The 16,230-nt window shown below is 45.2% G+C and overlaps 1 protein-coding gene across 1 annotated transcript; it reads right to left on the bottom strand.

The window, feature by feature from the left end:
• On the bottom strand, positions 1,050–4,954 carry LOC109722080 (tRNA (cytosine(34)-C(5))-methyltransferase-like). Its single transcript, XM_020249967.1, has 5 exons — positions 4,878–4,954; positions 4,312–4,378; positions 4,116–4,231; positions 1,196–1,262; positions 1,050–1,094 (listed from the first exon to the last, which is right to left on the bottom strand). The coding sequence occupies exons 1-5, from the start codon at positions 4,952–4,954 to the stop codon at positions 1,050–1,052; spliced, it is 372 nt and encodes a 123-aa protein (XP_020105556.1).

Genomic DNA, 16,230 nt, shown 5'->3' with positions numbered 1-16,230 from the left:
TTGGACCTAGGATGGAAGGGACATTGGACCTAGATAGGTCGATACTAGAGGGTTAAGACCAACCCTTGAGTTATGTGAAATGGATTCCGGAATCCCAGGACTTATGGATCACACCGAGAGGGGTGTGGGGCGTGTGTGATGATTTCGCCGCTCGGGGCTAAACCATTGTCGTGGCGTGTGCAACGATTTCACCGCCGGATAGTTAAGCCGGTTTGTGGATTATACCGCCGGTTAACTTGAGCCATTGTCATGGCGTGTGCGATGGTTTCGCCGCCGGATGGCTAAGTCACGGAGCGCGGTAGGCTGTGGTTGGCTGAGGTATATGTGAGAGTTCTTTCACCTCGAGCCGGACAAAGCGCGGATTATCCGCAGTTGATTGACTCAAGACCGAGTCGAGTGGCATAATGTGACTGAGGTAAGAGTAACCTTATGAAAGAGTGGCAAATGAGCATGATATGGTTAAGGTGTGAGAACCCTTAGTAAAGAATAGAGAACGGCTAAGAATAAAGGTTAGCTAAGAATAAGAATGGCTAAGAATAAAAGTGGCTAATAAGAAAGGATTGCAAATAGTAAAGAATGTCTAACAATAAAGAATGGCAATGATAGAGAGTAAAATCGTTTAATCTACTTGCATAGTTGCATGAATTTCATATTGCATATTGTGAGGCACATTCATGTATTTTAATGTTGCATAAAATACTTGTGGATATCTGTTGGACTAACATGATTGTAGTGCCTCCTTGGACGTCGTGGGTCGAGCTTTTCCCTTGGGTGGCTGTACCCACTGGAAACTATATTTATATAGTTCTCACCCCCCGTGTTGTTTTTAGGGGTACAGGTTCACACGCGAGCGGCGCGGTGGCGCGAGGAAAGGGCGTAGCTCCGTAGTTAGTGCCCTACCACCGAGACCAGAGATAGCGGTATCCTGAGTCAGCTACTTAGGAATGTAAGGAAACGAAAAAGAATAAGATTGTAATAATTTGTAATAATTTGGATTGCATTTGGAAGACTAAAATGTAAGATGTCTGATGAATAGATAGAACATACTGTCAAGAATAGAGATCCAGTAGTACATCAAGGAAAAGTGGAGGAACCTGCAGCAAACATTTTAAAATAATTATAAGCTCTATAATAAAGTACTACGAATACTAAAAATATAATAGCTTCTTGAACAGATCCATTTGAAGATGCCCACCATGCTGACAGCCTCTTGCCTTGTTATGTTTCCAATCTCATTCTCTTGCTTTAAAAACTCATGGAACCTGGAATTCGCCATTAAGTAGCATAATTAAACAAGACTAACAAAATAGACAATAGCCAATTTACAATAAAATTTCACATTCACAAGAATGACACAAAAATAATCATCCCAAAATTGGTGCTCATAAAGTATCAGTGCAATGTAAGAAAATCTACATTAGTCCAAATGAATAGAGAGCAGTACAACTAAAAATACATATCGTCCAAATGAAGCATTAAAAGAAAATCTTGTAAATTCCTTTCGTGGTACTGTACTTCAATTGGCATAAAAATAGTCTACTCAATAACAATTATGTCACGCCCCGAGCCCGATCCTTTATGGCCGGTTCGAGAGCGTGAAACAGACGCCAAACGGACAGAGCCTCCCCTGTCCGCCCAAGGCTCAACAACAGGTACAGATAGAGTATAGAAATTGCATAAGCGAAAGCATACACAATGGCTTGCACGAGGGCAAGCAATAGCCAAGAGTGAAAGTAAACAACTACACTTAAGGGATCGATTACATTTTTTCATCATTTCTTTACTTTTACATCACAGGATCTCAAAATATCATTCTTGTATTTAAATGTAAAGATCTTTCACAACATACATGTTCTTTTCTTTAACAACTAAATCATCAAGTACAAAAGATGACATATAACAAAAGGGGTATGCAACTACAATAGATAAATGTCTCAGGCGGTCTCTACCTAGGACGCGATGCCCTTACCGTGATTGTCTGCCGGCTCGCTGGGTCCCGGCTCTGTGGAAATAGGGGTGTGAGAACTACAACAAAGTTTCCAGTGGGTTCGACAACTAACCACGCCGACTATCCCACTAGGTCTAATCAGGCATAATAGAATAAAGGAAAGTAAGTAACCAACTAGCAAATGCAACTAATATGCCTGAACAATATAAAATGATGTGCACAATATAATGCTCATGATGAATGCAAGGTCATAGTGTCAATACCCAATCTCTTGGCTAACCCGTAGGTTTCGCCCTCAACAAACTCACCAACTCAAAATCCCAATAATCGGGGAGATACCCGCTACAACCCGATGGGACCGTCCTCTGGGGAGATACCCGCTACAACCCAGTGATGTCGACTCCGGAGCACATCGCCCGAGGGGGAGCTACCACAACCTCGAGCAAGGACTAAAGTGAGTACGATCAATCCTACATTTGAGGATTCCAAGTTCAATCCATTCCTTAACTTTAAGGAAGACTATGCTCAAATGACCCTTAACACTAAGGTTGAATGTCAAAATATCTCAATCGTTCTTGTTCTTGCATTCCTTACTATCTCTAATGTCATATACACTATCGAGTTCTTGAACTCATGCCACACTTGTTCTCTAAGTTCTAGATTCTTGTCCTCATGCAAAATGCCACACTTGTTTACTAAGGATTCTAGACTCGTCGATGTCACTTGCTAGATCTATGTCAAGTGTCACTTTTCGTTTACTAACCCTTCTAGGTTCTTGTCACAATCATGCATACATAGGGATCATCATTCTCACACTCTTACAAACATTTAACATGCATTTGAATTTACATTAGGCTATAGCAAAACTCACAATTAACCCTATTATGCAAGATGCTCAAAAATGCACATATGCTCAAAATATGACACTTAGACATAGAGAGATTTCCGATGTCCTTGGAATGCACCACCCACCTTAGATGGTTACAAGGATACTTCGGTGAATTTCTTGGAATTTTTGAAGCCCTAATCCGCGTGCTGCGGCTATCTGTACGGAAAATGATATTTTTGTTAATAACTTTGCATACACTCGTCGGATTGTCGAACCGAGCATTCCAACGCGTTTAAAATACCCTCAATTGGGTTTCCGCATGATCAAAATAGATCAAAACCCAACTTGGGCAAAACCCCTTTTTGGGATGCCCTAACGAGCCATTTTTGCATTTCTCCTAGATTGATCTCATTGCTAAGCAAAAGAAAGTTTAGAATCACTTGGGAAGCTCTCTAATAAGGTTTCTAAACTTTTAGAACCATCCCTAGGGCATCTACTTTGAGCCCTAGTGATCCACCATGAGAGGGGTCCAAGAAATCCATGTTTTTCATGGAGTTATGGTCTTTAGAGGATTTCTAGGTTAATTAGAGGATCAAAACTCTAAATCCCAAGGTTTAAAACCAAACCCTAGACTCTCTTGTGCAATAAACTCACCTTAGCCACGAGCTCACCAAAATCCACCTTGTTGGAGAGCCACCAAAGCCTCCAAGCCTCCAAAATCCAACTTCTTCTTCTTCTTCTCCACCTTCTCCACCAAGCCCTAGGGTTTTTCTAGAGAGAGAAAGAGATAAATAAGAGAGAGAGAGTGTGTTTGAGAGTGTGCTGTGAAAGGGAGAGGGCTTAGGCTCATAAAATGTTGCAACAATTGCGAACAAACCCCCCACAAAGTCTTATTTGCATCAGACTTCAAAATGCTGTCCGGGGCCTCTTGTACCGGTACAAGGATTCTTGTACAGGTACAAGGCCAAACAGTGAGCCAAACCAGAGAGCTGCCTCTCGGGTGCGCAGGGTCTGTACCGGTACAAGGGGTCTTGTACCGGTACAAGGCCTGGACTGCACCAACCCGAGAGCTACTCAGCTCGAATTGCGCTGGTTGTACCGGTACAACCATCACCTTGTACCGGTACAACAGCTCCAGAATGCTGTTTTAGGCTTCGATTCGACTCAACTTCGCGCCATTCGATGCCAAAACCATTCCAACACTTCTTAAACTCATTTTTGTCCTTCCAACCTTGTTGGAATGCAAAATGGAACTCACCAATCCGTTTCTCTCGACACTTTAACAAATTTGATTAAAGTTCGATTATCGTTTTCGGGTTTCGATACGTTACAAATTACCTCTCAAGTGCCTGGTTCTTTCTAAGTTGCATACGAGAAAAGTTCAAATGCCGCGCAACGTTCCCTGGATACCATGACAATGGTCTAATAGCTTCCGCTTCATAATCATCTGTTACCTGTAAACAATTAGAATGGCTGAAAGTTAGAAAAGAGCACGTAAATACTACTAATTTATCAAGCAATATTTAAATAGAACCTCAGCCTGCAGTGATTTCATGAAGTCATTTTCCAACTGTGATCGAATGTCCTGAATAAATTGGCCACTGTAAAAAAAGGAGCTGATCATCAAAATGTAGAAGCACTTCTCTAAAAAATCTACTACTCAGAAGCGCTTCTCAAGGATTATTTTTTTTTGGGTTTTTTTTTGTCTCTTTCATTGGCCATGGACGACGATACTCACAAAGACAACAGCATTGATCGAAAGCAAGGCGAAGTCGTCGTCGTAATCCAAAACGGCGAAGCAGCAGCAGCAGCAAAGTCGGCGCCGACTTCTTCTGCTAATGTCAAAGGTTTCGAGGATTCGCCACCGAAATCATCGCCCCCGCACGTCGGAAACCCCTCCCCGGAGATCGCCAAGGCGCCGAGCCCTAGAAAGCCCCTCGTGACCCCCCAATCCCAAAACCGTAATCCGCCGCAGATCCATCTCCAAGCCCAAATCCCGCTTTGGTGATCACCCTCCCCACTCCTCCACGGCGGCCCCGACCCCGAGCTCGACCTACCCAAACCCTAGGGCATCCCTGGGCACCCCCAAAACGCCGTTACTTGACGCGGACGACGAGGAAGAGGAGGATGAGGAGATCTACAAGGAGCAGTAGATCAACGCGAAGGCGAATCGGCATCAGCGGTGGAGATTCGGGGCTCTGGTCAAGTGGGTGATCCTGATCCTCGCCGTGGCCCTCATCGCGAGCTTAACCGTGCGCAAGCTCTAGGGGTCCGTGATCTAGGTCGTCGGAGCGCCGCCGCGCTCGTGGAGGTGGAGGCCGAGGGCGACACCGTCGGTGGCAGATCTTCTTGAAGCACTCGGGCCCGAGAAGATTGGGATCGGAGCTCGGAGAAGACGCCATTAAATTGCGTCTTCTCTGAGCTCAGAGGTCGGGGCCGAGAAGATCGGAGCTCGAAGAGAGGTTAAGGGCAGAGAGAGAATAGGTCGCTCACGAGCGAATCAGGCGGTTGGGTTGGAATAGGGTTGAGGTTGGGTTGGGTTGGAATCGGGTTGAGATTGGGTTAGATTATATTTAATATATAAATATTAGTCGATAAAAATATATTTTTTAAAACAATTGCCGCTAAAGTACTGTAAGATAATAGTAATAGTGGCCGTTTGATAATCACCGCTATTAAATTGCCGCTAAAAAGCAATTTTGTTGTAGTGGCGGTAAAAAAAAGGTTTAGATAAGGCCTGTGGATCGAGGCGTGCAGAGCACTGTCCTAAAAGCGAAATTGCCCTCTCCACGTGCGAGGCTTCCCGATAATTACTCCTAGCGATACAACGACTACGTTGCACCTCGTCGGCATGCTTCCAAGGTAGCGCAAGACGAACCCAACCAGCTTCAGATCCAGCAAAAGAGAACTCGGCGTGTCATGCCCCGGGGTCCCTTTTAGTTTGAAAATATAGCGGAAGTGATTAGAATTTTTTTTTTTTTGAAAATATGACCTCAGGGTATGCCAGATCCGCCACAAATACAGAGATTCTACTGTTCACACGAACAGAGTCTCCCCTGTATTTGCATGGCGTCGCACAAGTACAAGATATAAAACAGGATACAACCACAACTAAATGAATATACAAGTCATCATACATTCAATATCCATACACCATTCACCACAGGTTCATAAACAGAGATCTGAATATAAATCCACAACTATCAATTAAAACGTTTCATACCCGAAAACTTATTTTGAAATACTAAGTCAAGAAAACCACGAGAAAACTCTTTTGAAAGCTGTTTCCCAGACGAAAACCTTTTCTTTTGAAAACACGCTACCACGAAGGGTAGAAAACCTTTCCTTTTTACAAAAATCCAGAAATCTTTATCTCATTCGGAAAACCAACTGAAATCTTGAATAATTAAACATAATAAAATACTGAACCATATAGATGTCTAAGTCATATCAACAGAAATAACAAAGGTAGTAACTAAACTACACAAACCGGGCCAGAAGTTCTATCGACAGCTATCCACGTGTCTCACGTCTCGTCTCAATCTCACCGCCTGCAATGCCTGAAAAATGGTGGGGGAGGTGAGAACATGTAAACATGTCTCCCCTCCCAGTGGGTACCGCAAGCCGATGAAGGCGAGGAGTACTCACCGGATCAGTAAGAGATAAATAAGGTAATGAGCAGATATACTGAATACAGTAGCAATAAACTGAAAGAAAGTAGGAACTATACTGAATAACGGCTACCGCTACTATAACTAGAACAGAAAGCATACATGAATATCTACTATAGTAGCAAGACAACTATAAAGTAAAATCTGTAAGTATGCATGCAACGACTGCTATTATAGACATATGCGTCAACTGGATGTATAGACCAAATATACCCAATCTGAAATCTGCTGCTCTGTTGGTCCACACCTGAACCTCAAGCCTGTGCCCTGGAGGTTCACATTGGAGACCTCCTGACAGTACCACTGCCGCTCTAACATGCATATAACCCCTTTAGGGCTCACGGGTTGACACCTGCAACCACTTTTTCGGAAAAGAACACCCCTTGCGGTGGATCAGACTGCCGGTGTTCGTGAAATGCGAACGAGTCTCGGGCGGTCAATGCTGATATGCTCAGAGGTCAACCGTCGGCAACCAGCCGGCAATCCTGCCCACAGGGCTCACCGACCGTATAGGTCATCAACTGTAAGGAAGAACAAGAACTGACCACTCAGGTCAATTAGGATGGAACAACTCAACATCCTCTCAGAAGTATGCAAATACTGCTCAAGGGTGAACTAAAGTGTAGATGCAAGAACCGAGCAATAGGTCACAGATACGACATACATGAACCGACTAACCAGATCACTAATACGAAGTACGAGAATCGACCAACAAGGTCACTAATACAAAGTACGAGAATCGACCAACCAGGTCACTGATACGAAGTACAAGAATCGACCAACCAGGTCACTAATACGAAGTACGAGAATCGACCAACCAGGTCATAGGTATCACAAATAGATAGACTACTCTACTCCTACACCTGATACGAAGAATGGGAACATCTGAGTAGAGTGTAATGTAAACAATAGAGGTGCAAAGCTCAACATATAGTATATGCATGGATAATAACAAAAGAGCAAGGGTAAGAAACCATCACCGAGCGTGCACCACTGTACTGACGTCGGATCGAAGTACCCACCTGTAAGGATATCGCGCCTGTCTCCTGTCTGCGAAAGAATGACAACCGGACCTACGGGGGGTCCACCGGGTTAATATCTAACCCACAACTAAGAAATACTAAACACACAGCCCCACAAATAAACCCACTGGAATCGGTTTCCCAAACCAATCGCCGTAATACGCGGGAGGTCCCGTAATCGCACCGGGACTCCGCCGGGACCCACAACTGTCCTGGAACGCACCGACTCGTGCTACGAGTCACCCGCTGCCACAAAACACATCAAATTGATTATCTTGGCAGCCAACACAAGGCCTCGCATTGAAACGATTATCGTCGGCTATTTGTTCCGATCCGAATTTTCGGAAGTGTCGATTTCGACACCGGAACCCACTGTCGCTCACCCGTCATTTTCGAACCCTCGAAATGACGTGAGTGACCAGCCAACAAGGCTCAGCGACTAAACAATCTATCACGAAGCACCGTCGGAATAATTCCGACCCGAACCCGCATTTCGTCGGCGGATTTCGCCGAGAAACGCGCCGAAAATCACTTTCTGATTCCCGCAAAGGCTTGGGGCCTTGGACGATCAGTCCAGAGGTTATCCTCAGCCCATACTTGCTGCCAACAGCAGCCACGATGAACGAAGTTGCATAAAAGCCCTTCCGATTATCCGAAATCACATTATTTTATGTGATTTCAGCGCTTTTATGGTCCGTCTACACAAACCAGAAGTCATTCAGCTAAACCGAGACACCTACTGACAGGTATCGGCGTGCCGGAGACCGTGCTCACCTTTTGGAGCACTGCCGACTGTGGCACGCACACGAGCGATGCGAAAATTAGTGAAATAGCGCGCACAGCAGGAAAAGCATGCTTATCTCACTAACCAGGGGCTCGTTGACTCTAAATGAGGTGAGCACTGTGATCAGGACTGACAGACGATCACCGTGCTCACCCCCGGAGGCATCGGAACAGCCTCGGGTCGCCGGAACAGTGACGAGAACAGGAAACTATGCGCAGAAAGGCTGAAATCAAGCTTACCGGCCAGGGAAGAGCTAGGGCTGGCCGGCGACAGCTGGGCGGCGAGCGCTCCGGCAGCAGGAGGGTGCTGACGACGGATAAGGGTTGGGGCTCACGTCGGCCGGCGTCGGGAGGTGGCGGCGATGACGGGCACTGATGCCCTAGCCCCACTAACCCGAGGAGAGCATGGGTCGAGTCCCGCCAATAGGGAGCTCCGGCGGCTAGGCGCTGGCGGTGGGTGAGTGCAGTCGGCCAGAGAGGCCCGGCGCTCACGCCGGTCNGGCCGACGGGTGCGGCCGGCCATGGGAGGCCGGCGCTCACACCGGCCGATGGCGGGAGGCAGCCGCGGCGGCGCTAGAGTATCCCGAGCCCGCATGGGCTCGACTCGGGCACAGGGAGCAGCGGCAGCGGCCACAGCGACTGTTAGGGGAACCTCAGGGCAGCGACGATGGTTCACCGAAGGCCAAATGGAGACGCCTCGGCCAGCGCAAGGCGGCGGCAATGCGCGGATGGCGAGCTAGCTTGGGCTCAGGCCCAGCTTGCTCTGGGAGGCCGCAGGGAGCAAGAGCGGCTACTGCGACTTGTGGGGACAGCGGCGACGGCGCCGGAGGTCAAGCCTCGGCGGAGCAAGGGTGGCGCGGTCGGTTCCAGGCAGCACCAGTGGGCAAAATGATTGCTGTCCTGGGCTCGGCCCGATCTGTTCCAGCTCGGCCGTAGGGCGCCCATGCCGCGACGACGGCGCGTGGAGACAGCGGCGACCGGCACGGCGGGTCGGCGAAGGTCGGGGCCGCTGCCAGAGGTGATGCCCGAAGGTGCTGATCACCCTGGTAGGTTCCACGAGCATGGATGGAGGGCATCTTGGAGGATTAACAATGAAGGAGAAGGAGAGCGGCTTCTCCGGCAGCCGGCGGCGTGCGTTGGCGGTTGGGGCGCGCGCGACGCACACAAGATAGGGAGGGGAGGCTACTGGGATCGGCTGATTAGGTCTGGGTTTAGGGTTAGAATAGAAAACCCTAAATGCACTATTTATGCAAATGGTAATTTTGCACAAAAGTCCCCCGAAACTGAAAATTTACAACCGAGCCCTTCACAGCGCTAGTAAATCGCGTGCCCGCACCTCCACGTCCGATCCCTCGCGATTCGGTACATAAAATGTCGCAACTTTTGAGAAATTACCGTTTTGCCAACACTGACCCCTTCTCAAATAATGCGCGATATCTGCAGATTCGTTCGTCAGATTTGCGAACGGATCGCACCAGTGTGATCAACACGACGGAGACAACAAATCTACAATTTTGGTTCATCTCGATCGGTCACGGATTCGTGATGAGATGAAACTTGTCCGCTCTCCAAAATTCCAAATATTACACATATACCAATGTGTAAACCCGATAAACCTTAATTCGCACTTGAGAATAACTTCCCTACCACTAGTAGGGACCCTAAACATCTCTCACCCAACTCCAGATCACAAGCATGGAGCACGAGGGGTTTCACAATGCAAGACTAGCAAAAAGTGAAAACTCTCCTTTCGATAAAAATCCCTTTTTCTCAAAAATCGTGCATCAGATCTGAAATCCGTCAGTGCCATTGGTTCCAGAATAGCTGAACCAGTCGAAACGAGCTATTGGATCGCTATGAACTGAGTCTGATACGCGCCGAAAGCCAACTCTACTCCGTGGCTTCTCCGGAAAACCGGAGTTACTATTCACTTAAGTGAATACTAATGATCGCGTAACTTCTCTGTTCTAACTCGTTTTCTCCTGAAACTTGACGAGTGCTTATGTAATTAAATTACACACAAAAATATCGTCAACAGAGAGTTCAGCTACACTATCAAAATGTTAGTCCTTACACGGCGAAAATCCAGAAAGTAGAAAAAGACGAGAGGCTTGAGGTACGTTCGGGTTATTAATTAACTCGTGTAACCTTGCTCATATTTATAATCTAGGCGAGAATCTTGCTTCAACGCGTCAAATCCGTGTATAACAAGATAAGCCTAAGATTATACGGATAAAGATAATGATTAGGATTAGTAAAAAGATAAGTATTAAAATAAAGATAAAACCGACAAAATAAAATGAACCGGGTGTATGGACCGCGCACGCCGCCGCTCGCCCGGCCTGGCTCATGCCGCGCGTATACATAAACGAGAGCATAACTCTTATTTTCTTCCAAACAACTAGTTTGAGAATAAAGCAATATATAAAAACAACAAAGACTCTTTTGGTTTCCAATGTGGGACTAAACATCTCACATGGATATTTTAAGTTGGGCTCCCAAGAGGCCCATAAATAATTATTGGGCTCCTCAAGTGGTTTTAATAAGTTTTAAATCACAAAATCCAATAAAAATCTAATAGTTTCTCTTATAGTCCTTCAGCTCAAGGATGAACAAACTAGCAAAATAAAATATATCTCAGATGTTGTGATATTATACACGTCAAAAGTTCAAGTGACTTGTTTAAGAAAAGTCTTTTTTACCACAAGACATTTGATAATTATAATGAATTTGTAAACCAATAAAACTATATATATATATATATGTGTGTGTGTGTGTGTGTGTGTGTGTGGTGTGTGTGTTGTGTATGTTGTGGGCGGGGGGGGGGTTAAAAATCAGTGACAAAGTTAAAATTAAAGGATACTAAAGTGAATAATTCGATAAATATAGATGGTTACTGAAGTTTTTGTATATAATTAACGAAATATTAACGAAAAAGCTTCCGAAAAAGATAAAAATGAAACCACAGGGGGCAAATTGATACGTTTTAAACCACAGGGTACTAAATGAGAATGCACGAAACCACAAGGGGGTTTTTGAAGTTTTCCTATATATATAATATATATGAGAGAGAGAGAGAGAGAGAGAGAGAGAGAAGAAGAGAGAAAGGAGAGAGAGAGAGAGCTGAGCTAGAATACTATCGGTAGTAAACGAGCCGTTTACTACCGATTGTTTTCGATGATAGAGCTTCCAAATTGACGATCGGCTCCGCTTGAATATGATCTATACCACTTGAAATGTTTAGAAATCAAATTTCAAATCTTTCGACATCATTTGCCTAATGATCAAAGGGTTTCAAATTTTGTAATTTAATGGTCGAGTAAGAGCGTTTTCTCGTTTAACGGCGTAAAGATATCCAAATAAATTGAATTTTTGTTAAAAATTCTTTAAACTTTAAAACAAGATCTATACTCTGATCTTGATTACAAGACTCCTATCATCATTTTTTAAAGAGTATTCATTTCAGCCATTCATTTTTCTGTTCACTTTGATGATAAAAGAACAATATCGAAAGTGCCGTGAAATTTGATTTCTAGTAGTTTAAATGTTTAGATCAATTAAAATGGAGCCGATCGTCAATTTGGAAGCTCTATCATCGAAAACAATCGGTAGTAAAACACTCGTTTACTACCGATAGTATTCTAGCTCAACTCATATATATATATGTATATATATATATATATATATATATATCATGTTCCAAATTGTAAGTTCTTGAGTATCTAATATGTAACGACCTAACCCACTAGCTCTAGCAACTTGTTGGGCTGAAACCGCTGGACCAAATGCTCATGCACAAGTTATTAGTGCTAACTAGTATTTGACCCGTGCGATGCACTGTAAGGACTGAGATTTTTACAGTGCAACTAAACTCTCTGTTGATGATGTTTATGTGTGTAATTTAATTACATAAATTACTCGTCAAGTTTCAGGAGAAAATGAGTTAGAACGGAGTAGTTATGCGATTAAAACTAATCACTTAGGTATCGTTTGGTTCGGGGATAAGCAAAAAGTGGATATTCCGGGGATAGGTATAAATTGAGGTATAAACGGGGATTAGATGAATTTTGCGTTTAGATGAAAATTAAGTATTCCTGAGAATAAGAAAAATAGCGTTTGGTTAGGTAAGATGGGATAAGAATTAAAGTGAGTATTTATAAATAAAAAATAATGATATTATTTTTTTCTTTATATTAGAATTTAAATTTTTATATTTTATATTTATATTTTAAAATTTAAAATATATACTTTTAAAGTTTAAAAATTAAAATTTAAATTTAAAATTTTAAAATCTCAAATTTATAATTTTAAAAAATTAATTTTTTAAATTTTGAACTTTAATTTAAGATGAAATTTTAATTTAAAAATACAAAATATCATATTCTAAATATCAAAAAAATAAAATATCAAATTTTAAAATTTTAAATTAAACAATTTAAATTTTTAATTTTTAATTTTGTAATTTTAAAATTATAAATTTTAATTTTTGAATTTAGAAAATTTAAATTTTACTGGTGGAACAAGCAAGGTGATCCTAAAAATACTTTCTTTAAAATTCAAAAATTGAAATTAAACTCTTAAATTTTTAATTTCAAATTTTAAAATTTAAAATTTAAGATCAAATTTAAATTTTAAAAAATAAATAAGGCCAATTTGCATAAAAAATCCACTTATTTTGGACTTTTGCAAAACCGAGCCACCTTTTTCGTTTTTGCAGATTCGGTCCGCTTTTTCAGCAAACTGACCAAAATACCCTTATTACTTTTTCTCTTTCCTCTTTCTCTCTCCTCTTCGTTTCTGTCGTTCTTTTTTTTTTCTCGCCGAAAAAAAAGAGGCGGATCGGACCGTCGCCTCCCTCCTCACCCTCCTTCTTCACCGTTGCCTCCCTCCTCACCCTCCTCTCCACCGCCCACGACCCCTCCTCCTCTCCCCCGCCGCTGCCGCCGAGTCCACCCCCACCGTCGTCTCCGTCGCCGTCGCCGACCCCACGGCCATGGTGGCGACGGCCCCATGGCTGTCGTCACCGTCGTCTCCGTCGCCGAGCCCCTCGTCTGCCGCCGCGGTCGTCGTCGCTGTCGGCGGCGCGGCGGAGGAAGAGGTTGCGGAGTTCGTCGCCGGCGGCTGGAGTGGAGCGACCCGGATTGGCGCCCGGCCGACGCCGTCGACGCGTCCGGCGTCGGCCTGCTGCACTCGGCCATCGCGCAAGGCCGGCCGGACCTCGTCCAGCTGCTGCTGGAGTTCGGCGCCAAGGTCGAGCCCCCGGGCCGCGGGTCGACGACGCCGCTTGAGGCATCGGGGCGGCGGGGGAGGTGCTGATCGCGGGCTGCTCCTGGCGCGGGGCGCGCAGCCGCGGTGCGGGGCCGGGTCGGCGGCGGGGCCAGTGCACGCAGCGGCAGCGGGCGGGCATGCGGGCGCGCTGCGGCTGCTTCTTTTTCTTCTTCATAGTGTAATGGTGCACCATTACACCATTAATGGTGTAATTTCATGGTGTAATGGTGTAATGGTGCACCATTAGTGTAATGGTGCACACCATTACACCATTAATGGTGTAATGGTGCAATGGTGCACCATTACACCATTAATGGAACGTGGGCTTGGCGACGGCAACGGAGACGACGGTGACGGCGACGGAAACGACGGTGGGGGTGACGAGGGCTCAGCAAGGGGAGTGACGAGGCGATTGGAGGGTGACGAGGCGGTCGGCAAGGGCCGGGACGTGGGCTCAGCGACGGCGACGGCGACGGAGACGACGGTGGGGGTGGGCTCGGCGGCGGCGGTGGGGGAGAGGAGAAGGGGCTCGGCGGCGGAGCTTCGCGTGAAGAGGGAGACGATCGGGGACTCCTCGACCTTGAGCTTGACGAGGAGCTTGCTCCGCCCCTGCAACTTCGGTGACGACGCTTTTGCGTGCAGGATTCGCTGTGAGGGGCGAAGGAGGAGGACCGAGCTTCGTGCGGTGCTTAGGAGAGGGCGATCGGGAGGTGAGGAAGGGCCTTCGAGGAAGAGAGAGAAAGAGCAGTTCGAGAAAGAGGAGGCAGACACGGGGGTGGACTCGCTGGGCAGCAGGGCGAGAGAATAGGGTTCGGGTTTGCGTTAAAAGAAGCGGAAGGGCTCCGCGCGATGGCGCGAAAAAGAACGAAAATAAAAAAATAAAACAGAAAAACGAAAGGAAGAGTAAAGAAGTTAAAAGACAAAGAATAAGGGTATTTTGGTCAGTTTACTAAAAAATTGGACCGAATCTGCAAAAACGAAAAAAATGACCCGATTTTGCAAAAGCCCAAAATAAGTGGATTTTTTATGCAAAAAGGCCTATAAATAACAAAATTTATATTAAAAAAATATAAAATATTATATTAAAATTTAAAATTTAAAATTTAAATCTATAAACTTAAATTTTGAAATTACCAATTATAAATTTTTAAAACTAAAATTAAAATTAAAATTTTTAATTTTTAATTTTTAATTTTTTTAAAAAAAAATAGGGGTGGGAACAAGTTGTTCCCACCCCTATTCCACCTAAGGGTGGGACAAGCTATTCCCACCCTTAACGTGTTATTCTGGCATAACACGTTAAGGGTGGGAATAGCTTGTTCCCACCCTTAGATATAGTATTTGGGGAACAAGGAGGGGATAACCCCTTATCCCCATCTTTGTTCCCCAACCAAACATGTCACGCCCCGGATTACACGTTCCCCCGACACGCCGACAAATCCGCCGTATACAAAGAAATTTTTCCTGTATACGAAGCGACAGCTGTACCTGTAAAACATACAATACTACAAACAGTAGTATAGAGCTGCTAGAAGAACTAGTAAAGTAAAAAAAACCGAGTTCCATATACATACACTGAATCCCAGAGTACAAAGCTACTCGCACTGGCGAGTTAAAAGTCTGTATGTACATGAACCCAAACTAAAACATCTACCTGCAGTAGGGGTGCCTGTAGCTCTGCTCCTCGGGTAGGGCTCTAACTCGTGGCACCCTTGCCTAGCTCCTGACCAGCAACAGCAGCAGCCGAAGACGAAGACTCTGCAAAAACGGGGTAAAAACTGGGTGTGAGAACTACTGTAGAAACAAGTAGTCCTCAGTGGGTGCCGCCCAAAACAATATCAGTCCACCCACTAAGTCTACAGAAGGGAGCAAGAATAAAGTCCCAAGTCGCCTCCCGTTCCTCGTGATTGCTCCACTGCACTTTTACATACGGGATGACCCGGTTGCGCAATTCTTTCGTCTCGCGAGCAAGAATCCGCACCGGTCGCTCCTCGTATCTCAGATCCTCGCTAATCTCGAGTGGAGTGAAGTCAATCACGTGAGAGGGGTCGAAAACGTATCTCCTCAATGCTGAGACGTGGAAAACATCGTGGATGCCAGCAAGTCGCGGGGGTAGAGCTATCCTGTAAGCCACCGGTCCGATACGCTCTAATACCTCGAAAGGGCCAACAAACCGTGGACTAAGCTTTCCACGTACTCCAAAACGGCGTATCCCTCTGGACGGCGAGACTTTGAGAAAAACATGATCTCCAACCTGAAACTCTAAGTCTCGTCTCCTAATATCGGCGTAGCTCCTCTGTCGGCTCTGTACTGTCAGAAGGTGTCGTCGAACGACTCTCACCTTTTCCTCAGCCTCCAGCAAAATCTCAGGCCCCAATGTCCTCCTCTCACCCACATCGCTCCAAAACAAAGGGGATCGACATCTGCGTCCATACAACGCCTCAAACAGAGCCATCTGGATGCTCGTTTGATAACTGTTGTTGTACGCAAACTCAACCAGTCTCAAATGTCGATACCACCCTCCTCCAAAATCGAGGACACATGCCCTCAGCATGTCCTCTAGAGTCTGAATGGTCCGCTCTGACTGACCATTTGTCTGTGGGTGAAAAGCAGTGCTGAAATATAACTGAGTCCCCAAAGTTGTCTGTAAACTCCTCCAGAAATGCGACACAAACCTCGGGTTTCGGTCTGATACAATCGATACTGACA

Source organism: Ananas comosus, linkage group 16 (assembly GCF_001540865.1).
Source record: "Ananas comosus cultivar F153 linkage group 16, ASM154086v1, whole genome shotgun sequence".
In the NCBI taxonomy this organism is placed as follows: Eukaryota; Viridiplantae; Streptophyta; class Magnoliopsida; order Poales; family Bromeliaceae; genus Ananas; species Ananas comosus.
This window is presented reverse-complemented; position numbering and strand designations above follow the sequence as displayed.

Coding starts and splice junctions, on each gene's coding strand:
- LOC109722080 (XM_020249967.1), bottom strand. CDS start 4,954: ATGCCGATTCGCCTTCGCGTTGATCTACTGCTCCTTGTAGATCTCCTC. Junction 4,232..4,311: donor TGAAATCACTGCAGGCTGAG/GTTCTATTTAAA, acceptor AATTGTTTACAG/GTAACAGATGATTATGAAGC. Junction 1,095..1,195: donor GGCAAGAGGCTGTCAGCATG/GTGGGCATCTTC, acceptor TGTTTGCTGCAG/GTTCCTCCACTTTTCCTTGA.